Source organism: Limulus polyphemus, unplaced genomic scaffold (assembly GCF_000517525.1).
Source record: "Limulus polyphemus unplaced genomic scaffold, Limulus_polyphemus-2.1.2 Scaffold2749, whole genome shotgun sequence".
NCBI classification, from domain to species: Eukaryota; Metazoa; Arthropoda; class Merostomata; order Xiphosura; family Limulidae; genus Limulus; species Limulus polyphemus.
The window spans coordinates 50,870-60,934 of record NW_013668359.1 but is presented as its reverse complement, the minus strand read 5'-3'; the positions used below and the strand labels follow the sequence as shown (position 1 = coordinate 60,934).

At 34.7% G+C, this 10,065-nt stretch overlaps 1 protein-coding gene across 3 annotated transcripts in view; it reads left to right on the top strand.

Annotated features, from left to right (window-relative positions):
* LOC106467809 (nephrin-like) overlaps window positions 1-10,065 on the top strand; it is a 102,935-nt gene that overhangs the window by 64,928 nt on the left and 27,942 nt on the right. For 2 of the 3 annotated variants that reach the window (XM_022396004.1, XM_022396006.1), the window contains exons 4-5: window positions 7,325-7,435; window positions 9,229-9,432. In XM_022396004.1, the coding sequence (XP_022251712.1) occupies window positions 7,325-7,435; window positions 9,229-9,432 (315 nt within the window). The remainder of the gene's footprint in view (window positions 1-7,324; window positions 7,436-9,228; window positions 9,433-10,065) is intronic. The other variant, XM_022396005.1, reaches the window with a different exon arrangement.

The window sequence follows — 10,065 nt, the reverse complement described above, 5'->3', positions numbered from 1 at the left end:
TAGGGAGATATATAGAAACTTCAATATGTAACGAGGCCATTTGATGACAGTTTCTATATATCTCCCTATCACTATGTAACGAGGCCATGTGATGACGTAATTGACCTTCAGCTTTTGGAAAAGTAACGATTGTCTTCATGAAATCAGAAAGGATCAACTGGTCAACATTCGTGTTGGGATTTCAATCAAGATTTCTTTCTTATAAATGTAACGACGCCATGTGATGACAGTTTCTATATATCTCCCTATCACTATGTAACGAGGCCATGTGATGACAGTTTCTATATATCTCCCTATCACTATGTAACGAGGCCATGTGATGACAGTTTCTATAACAAACAAAGTTAAAGTGGACTGCGACTGCCAACGAAAGTGTCACCCTGTACTGGCCAGTAGCTGACCATATCAACATAGTTTGTTCATCATAAATAACCTGTCTAAATTATGTATAAAATAATATCTATTTTTAGAAATTTCGATCACATTAGTACACAAATGAATTACTCATCCTTTGCGCTCTTATATACCTATCCCATAATACCAGGGCTTGAGGGTTAGGGCGCTCAACACGCAATATGCGGGTGACTGGATCGAATCCCCATCACCGAACATGCTCGCCATGTAGGACTGCTGTCTGGGCCAGCCACTCAAGTTTAAAATATCAGATCGTCAAGAAATTAATGTCGCTTTTTTTTAGATGAAATAACCCGAACAACTTGTATATCAAAACAAAGCATCTATTAAATGAAATATTCTCCATTCTTATTGATAATTATTTTCCATCTTACAATCAGGTTGTTAATGTCCTGATTAAAAAAATCACTTGGCTTTGAAGCTAAAAACATATCTTTGTCCTCTTTAACACCTTCTACAGTTGCCTTATGTTAGACTCAACAAGCGTCTTCAGAGCATCAATATCAATTCCAACATGTTGGCCCTTGCCATCACAGTTTTTAAGGCTAAAGTCACCTGAACGAAATTTGCTGAACCATCGTTGACACCTCCGAACGTTCAAAACATTTCCATAAACTTCTTTGATATTCTTTGTGGCTACAGAGGTGTTGTTTCCCTTCTGATATTTATACAGCATAACGTGCCGAATGTGTGTCTCGTCGTGTGCCATCAATATAAGGGATTAGAGTATACTAAACTTTACACATTATATAGACTACACTAACGTGACGTTTAGGCGGTTCGTTGTGGGGGTGGGGGGTAATGAAAGTGTTCAAAACACGACATTGATTTCTTGACGACCTAATATAAATAATCGAGCGCCAATAATAATGTATAGGTTTAAAGATAATATCAGGAGAGGCACTCTATGGTATATAGACTGAATAATCAATCACCTACAAAATAAGTGGATATCTTTAATAAACGTGGATTTATAAAATACACGTATTTTATATACAAAAAACTGCATGTCTAATTCTGAACGACACCGAGGTTTTCAGTACCATTTACAATACAGATACAACTGTCCCCCTAATGACACAGTAGTATGTCTGCGGACTTAAACCACTAGAAACCGGGTTTCGATACCCGCAGTGGGCAGAACACATATAGCCTTTTGTGTAGCTTTGTGCTTAATATCAAAACAACAAAAAAGATATTTCTGGGAAATTCGATGATCCATTGTCATTTTTCACTTTCGTCAACTGCTAGACAATTAACACTTTATGTACATGATACGAATTACCATTATGATAAATAGAAGAGAACAGTATTATAGTCACTACCAAATTATAATTATACTAAATTAAGGAGTTAAACGTTTCTTTCAATATCGTTTGTTTTATTAATTTCTGTACAGGTGAGGGCCCGTCATTTAGGAGGCTGTTTGGAATAGCGTTAACCAAGAATATTAAATTAACCAATGGTGTTAAATATTAAGGCAATCGAATATGGTTTCTCCACATATTGGTCGTTAAATATACATTTATACCATATTTCAGAGTCTTACATCACAAGAGATGGGTGAAATTTAGCTGTGGTTTTACGTACTTAATTACGTACAGATGAGTAGTATTATTAGTTTGTCTTTGATAAGACTAAACGTACGGAAGTTACATTTGGTAATATTTATGAGGATTGAGGAAGAGCTATGAGGAGTTCGAGTTTATTAAAGGATAAGCCACAAAATATACGGAAATATCATATTTCTGGTGAATAGCTTTTAGCAGAGGAGATATTGACCTATAAACAATAATATCGTCGACTTCAATTTTATCGAGTCTGATGTATGGGAATGTAAATTATTTTTAAACCACTTCGTGTATTGTTTGTTTGTTTTGAATTTCGCGCAAAGTTACACGAGGGCTATCTGCCGTCCCTAATTTGGCAGTGTAAGACTAGAGGGAAGGCAGCTAGTCATCACCGCCCACCGCCAACTCTTGGGCTGCTCTTTTATCAAACCACTTCATGTAACATACACATTAGTTGTTTTAATAATATGCATGAAACACATACTGATTTTCCATTTGTCGTTTTTAGGATTTATCACTTTTAAGTTTCTAAACCAGTTTATAGAAGAGTCGAAAATTTCGAAAGCTACTTATATTTTTGTGTAACATATTTTTTAAACAAAACTCTGTTACACTATGGAAAAAAGATACAGTTATTGTGTTATATATTTTAAATTATTCAATGTTTCTACTTCCGTGGGAGACTAATAGCAGCCAGATGCTAGCGTGCCAGGTTGTGAAGCTATGTTTCCATGGTGATAGCAGCCCAGATGCTAGCGTGCCAGGTTGTGAAGCTATGTTTCCATGGTGATAGCAGCCCAGATGCTAGCATGCCAGGTTGTGAAGCTATGTTTCCATGGTGATAGCAGCCCAGATGCTAGCGTGCCAGGTTGTGAAGCTATGTTTCCATGGTGATAGCAGCCCAGATGCTAGCGTGCCAGGTTGTGAAGCTATGTTTCCATGGTTTATGTCCTGTTATCGACAAAAATAAATCGCCTTACGCAGTTTGAAGCAGTGGGTGATTTAAAAGAGTGACTGTCAAATCTCATTGTTCGGTCTGTAAAGAGTAACCCAACAATTTGTAACGGATGTTATTTACCAGTTGCCTTCCCTTTAGTTTATTACTTCGAAATTAGGGGCAGCTAGCGCAAATAGCATTCGAATATCTTCGTGTGAAATCTAACAAAACTGACCATATGCTTGGCAATACCCTTCTGAATGTAATAAAAAGTTAAATCTCGTTATTTGTCTCAAATATATACTGTATTAAGAGGAATCGCATATGGTTGCAGCTAAGCCAAAATGCACATAGTATCGCCAAACAATCTACAGTTAATTTCGCTTAGTATCAGATAATCTCCCAGCTCATGTAGGTAATCTCCCAGTTCATATAGATAACATACAAGTTCACGTAGATAATTTACAAGTTCATGTAGGTAATCTCCTAGTTCATGTAGGTAATCTCCTAGTTCATGTAGGTAATCTCCTAGTTCATGTAGGTAATCTCCTAGTTCATATAAATAATCTCCCAGTTCATGTAGATAATCTCCTAGTTCATGTAGATAATATTCCAGTTCATATAGATAATATACAAGCTCACGTAGATAATCTCCTAGTTCACGTAGATATCCTCCCAGTTCATGTAGATAATCTTCCAGTTCATGTAGATAATCTTCCAGTTCATGTAGATAATATACAAGCTCACGTAGATAATCTCCTAGTTCATGTAGATAACCTCCCAGTTCATTTATTTACTGAACTGTAAACATGCTAACCATATATCTACCGCAATTCTTCACGAACACTTTTTTTATAATTTCTCATGTTTTAGCTCTTCATCCCTGCAGGATACAAGTACTTTAAGTTACTGGTGAGAGCACCCCATATATAGGGGGGACAAGATGATTTTTGGGCTCTCAGATTTGGTTAAACCGATTTACTTCAAAAGTGACATTAAAATGTAAAAAATGTCTCTTATACTAATCGTTAGTTGGAATATGTTTCTACAGCACTGAAACATAATAACGAGCATTAGACTAATACATATTAGATTACTTTTCTACAAGATCCAAATATAATATGCAGCATCACACCCCTCTATTTTTTCGGAACATGTTTTGCAGCGTTCAAACATAATAACCAGTATTATGCTAATTCTCTTTATTTATGTTATGGTTCTATAAAATCTCAAAGATTCCACCGTAGAAATAAAAAGTATTTTTTTATGAACAATTGATAAGCTAGTCTTAGTGAAAAATTGTAAAACGAACCCCTCTCATATTACGTTCTAAACACTTGTTGAAACTTTACAAAGTAACCTAGGTAAATGCCGCTTAAAAAAAGAAAGAAAAAATCAATTTTTGTAAACGTTTAAAAAAATGATAATAACGTGCTCATTTTTCTTTTAATTTCTAAAAAAAAAAGAGACAAAAAATAATAAACAAAGACAAAAATGAGAACCAAAAAGCGACAATACACATATACTTACACATTAAAAAACAGTGACAATATATACATTTTTTTTAATCAAACCTCTACAATTAATTAACCCAACGATCGGGTTTGCTCTGTACTCCTAAGTTTGTTTTCTTTGTTTTAGAATTCAAAGGACTTGTAGGAAAGTAACATGACATTTCTCTTGTTTGACCGAGTAGTTGGGTTTCCCTGTCACTTTTATAGCGCACCCTCCCACTGTCCCAATGTGCAGAGTGCGTTTCTGTAGCAATGCACCGCGAACCACTAATCCTAAGATTAACATTCCGGGCACACTAACCACTGGGCCACTCTCGGCCTATATTTCTCGGGATTTTTACATTAGTATTTTACCTAACGCCCATTTCAAATCATACATATAAGAATACAAAAGGTTCTCCTCATTCCTCACTTTAACAACACTATCAATGATAAAGAGAAAAACAGACGAACTTTGTGTGGTCTCAAGATAAAGAAAACGTCAATGAATTACATCGCATGTACCGATGACGCAGCGAAGCAGTAACTAACCCCAACATTATGGTAACATTTCAAACTGGAATGAAATAATTTATGACGTTAAAAAGGATCGATGAATCCAGTCAAAAATATCTAAAAAGCTTTGGGTAGTTTCTGTCTAGCGTTTAATTCTAGCTAACACTTAAACTGCTTTTATAACGTATAACTACATAACGAGTTCTGCCCACTTAGGCAATAGAATTACGGAATATAGCGTTTTAATTTCCACTGATCTATCGAGAAACAACAATTATTGTTCATTTATGTATTAAGTATCTTAAACTTCCCAAGTACAATCACACCTCCTCCCCTTATTCCATTATTATTGTCAGAAAATCAAAACATGTTGGTCGAAATATATAACTTGTTCAGCACCTGAACCATGAATTTAATTTACAACAGATAATTTTATACTTTTAAGATGTAGACATAATTTAGTTAAAAAGCTGATTTTCATATTGTGAGGTTAAAAGAACTTGCATAACCTTAAATGAATCAGCGGGTTTTCGCTGGGCTGCAAAACACTGTTGTCTGCAAACAACTGGGCAACATTGATGACCGACTTTTCAAGGCAACATTTAAAGTGTTTCATACCACGTGACGTGTTCTCACCCACTCACAGCAACTGGTTCATGCTAGGGATAGAACAGCCTTAAACCAGCAATCAATTAGCATTTACACATTAAAGTATCGGGATATATGTAAAATGTTTAAAGTTTTTGTTGTTCTTTTCTATCAAGAGCCTACATTTCAGTAATATTTATACCGTGAAGTACAATGATTTGTATGACAGGGTTATGTTTTCCTTTATAACAAGCCTAACAATTAACTATTATTTATATCGTAAAGTAACGGAATATATGTGATGATAAATAGTCTAAATATGCCTCACAGATCACGGCTGTTACGGTATAAATACAAATTAATTGTATCTAAAAGCATTAACAACAAACACGTAATTAGCATTTATAAAATATAGGACGACAGTATTTTTGAAACTTTTATAATCCTTAATTGTTTCAGCATTTATAAATGTTTAATGAATATTATGGTTGCAAATGGAGCCGTTATGCGTAGCGGTATACCATCCATAAGAACAATATTATTCTAATAGTTCTCCTTTTACATTTGCAACCTAACAATATTATCCTTCTAATAGTTCTACTTTTACATTTGCGAAAAAACAATACTATCCTTCTAATAGTTCTACTTTTACATTTGCGATATAACAATATTATCCTTTTAATAGTTCTTCTTTTACATTTGTGATATAACAATATTATCCTTCTAATAATTCTATTTTTACATTTGCAATATAGCAATATTATCCTTCTAATAGTTCTACTTTTACATTTGCGATATAACAATATTATCCTTCTAATATTTTTACTTTTACATTTGCGATATAACAATATTATCCTTCTAATAGTTCTACTTTTACATTTGCGATATAACAATATTATCCTTCTAATAGTTCTACTTTTACATTTGCGATATAACAGTATTATCATTTTAAAAGTTCTACTTTTACATTTGGAAATATTTTGGAAATAATTAACATAAACAAAAACAGCATGTCTTTATACAATGTAATCTATACGGTGATTCAGAAGTCCATCGACAGACAAGTAGTTCATGAATACGTATCATACATCCTAAATATCAATGACAAAAGTATATATATTGATATATAACAACCGAAATACTAAGTTTATTCTCGAAAACAATAGACATAGGCAGAAATGTACCATTTCCATATATAACGAGTCGTTCGAAATTATGATCGAAATCTGATCATAATAAATGGTTTTCCACAAGCCTAGATTTGAGATGTAAGGTCAACATTTTCCATAACTAAATCATCTGACTTAGCAACGGCCCAAAAGGATAGAAAGTATTAAAATCAAAGCTCCTTTCATTGTAACTGTAACATTAGGCCTGATATTTGCCAGTAATTTTGTAATCTGTTTTGTTTAATTTCGCGCAAAGCTACACGAGGGTTATCTGCCGTCCGTAATTCAGCAGTGTAAGAATAGAGAGAAGGCAGCTAGTCATCACCACTCACCGCCAACTCTTGGGCTACTCTTTTATCAATGAATAGTGGGATTGACCGTCACATTATAACGTCCCGACGGCTAAAAGGACGAGCATATTTGGTTGGATTGAGATTCGAACCCGCGACACTCATATTGCAAGTCAAGCGCCCTAACCACCTAGACATTTCGGGCCATTTTGTAGTCAATTTTTTTATCATGTTGCTGCGTTGATTAGTTTCAGTACAGCTTAAGATAAATTTTTTTAACACTAAACTGATGAACGTGTCGATCATTTTCTATATATTTTAAATGTTAGTTATCTGTTGTTCTCAGTTCCGCCTAGAAGAATCTTTATTTTAAACATGAACGAAGAAAGAGTACAAGGTAGCATTGGACCATTTCAGGAAGGAGACACTTTAGCACTCACGTGTGTGGTTCAAGGTGGTAAGTGTTATCCTTTTACCTGTGGTTTACTTGAAATATAAACCATTATTTGACAAAAGTCTGTTTGTATGTATGTGTGTGTAGCACGTCTGGTCCAAGGTAGTACCTGTGATTTACTTGATATATGAACCATTATTTGACAAAAGTCTCTGTTTGTGTGTAGCACGTGTGATCCAAGGTGGTAAGTGTTATACTTTTACCTGTGGCTTTCTTCAAATATAAACCATTATTTGACAAAAGTCTCTGTTTGTGTGTGTGTAGCACGTGTGGTCCAAGGTGGTAAGTGTTATCTTTTTACCTGCGATTTACTTGATATATAAACCATTATTTGACAAAAGTCTCTGTTTTTGTGTAGCACGTGTGGTACAAGATGGTGTTATCTTTTTACCTGTGATTTACTTGATATATAAACCATTATTTGACAAAAGTCTCTGTTTGTGTGTAGCACGTGTGGTCCAAGGTGGCAAGTGTTATCTTTTTACCTGTGAAATATACACTATTATTTGACGAAAGTCTGTGTGTATCCGTATCCGCTTATACTAGTCAAAGCGCTGAACAAATGTTCAAGAAACATGGCATGTATCCTTAGGGCCCTCTGGGAGTGAATACGGATTTTGATCTAACACCTAAGCCACTCCAGAGCTAAATGCTTCTTCCCCATGCTCTAAACAAGTATGTTAGCAAGTACATATGTATCATAAACAACGATAGTGGTTCATCATGGAGATCGTCCAGGAATTATACAAAGAACTGAGAGAGTAGTTTTGAACTTAATTCGACCTCCTTAGTTTTGTCGTGTTTTCCAAGTCCTTCAGTTTCCGGTGTTTCCCTAGCGTGCGCGTTAGTTGGAAACTACAACTCGTACATTTCCTAGCGCATTAATCATGAGCCACAGTAAAGTGGGTATTTGAATTTGTGCGCTTGGTATATTTACTGAGATAGGTTAAGAATATACATCATGAGCCACGATAGTGGTTCATACTGTGGATCTCATGGAATTGCACAAAACCCTAATAGAACGTTCGGGCAAAAGACGCTTTAAACAGTAAAGATTCAGTTCAAACAACACTTTAAAACCTTTACTATTGACTGTTAAGGCTGTTCACATATAAAAATGCACAAAAAAGTACGCATTCTAGACTTACAAGAAAAACAAAAATCCGCTCAAAACGGCCCGTTTGTAATTCTTATTATTTTCTTGAAAGCCTACAACAAAAATGGCTTAGTATATTGTACCCAGACATTTTGTATTATATTAAATAATGTACTGCGAATGTCGTAAGGATATATAAAAACCGATCTGTTTCTTTTGTATCTCACATAAGCTAAAAAACATCACAATTCTTGTGTAAACGATGTTATCATTACCCCTTGAAGTTAGATTTTTTACAAATATGTGGGGTTCATTAAGAAGCTTGATTACAGGGTGAAATAGGATTTACCAGCCAAAAATAGAGGAACATCAGGTGACTGTAACATATATATACTCAATGCTTCTCTTTGTATGTAAAGCAGAAGTATCGTCTGTGTGCTTTCACGGCTACACAATCTGATTAACCTCAACTAAACTTGGCATGCACCCTTAGGACTCCTTCCGATCTGCTCCCCCGAGTCACCTCACGGGGGTCTCTATGTCATCCTCGTGCGTGGAACAGGTACATAAGCTAGTAGTTGTATGTGATAAAAGGTTCAGTTAATAAACTACCCTTTCTTCAGTCTTTTTTTTTTTTTTTTACTTCAATAAATCTAGCAAAACATCTTATACGCCATTCCTTTTGATATTACGACCACAGGGAATCCCATGCCAACCGTGACATGGTGGAATGACACAGACGTGGTTGATGATACCTTTACAGTTGTAAATCAGGATTCTATTCGTAACGAATTCGTCATCCAGAATTTACGAAGAGAGAATCTTTTCTCTGAATTCACCTGCCAGGCGTCGAATAGCAATTACACAGAGCCCGTCACCAGTACTGTAATCCTGGACATGTACTGTAAGCGTATTTCCGTTCTCTTATACTTTAAAATATATACAACTTCCAATATTTTAAGTAACCCTATGATTTACATGTATGTTTAGTTATTTAAAAAGCTTGTTGGTGAGTTTTCAGTTTCGGGGAATTCTATTCATTATCAGTAACCCTATGATTTACATGTATTTTTTAGTTATTTATAAACCTTGTTGGTAAGTTTTCAGTTTCGGGGAATTCTATTCATTATCAGTAACCCTATGATTCACATGTATTTTTTAGTATTTTAAAAAGCTTGTTGGTGAGTTTTCAGTTTCGGGGAATTCTATTCATTATCAGTAACCCTATGATTTACATGTATTTTTTAGTATTTTAAAAAGCTTGTTTTTGAGTTTTCAGTTTCGGGGAATTCTATTCCTTATCAGTAACCCTATGATTTACATGTATTTTTTTAGTTATTTAAAAAGCTTGTTGGTGAGTTTTCAGTTTCGGGGAATTCTATTCATTATCAGTAACCCTATGATTTACATGTATTTTTTTAGTTATTTAAAAAGCTTGTTGGTGAGTTTTCAGTTTCGGGGAATTCTATTCATTATCAGTAACCCTATGATTTACATGTATTTTTTTAGTTATTTAAAAAGCTTGTTGGTGAGTTTT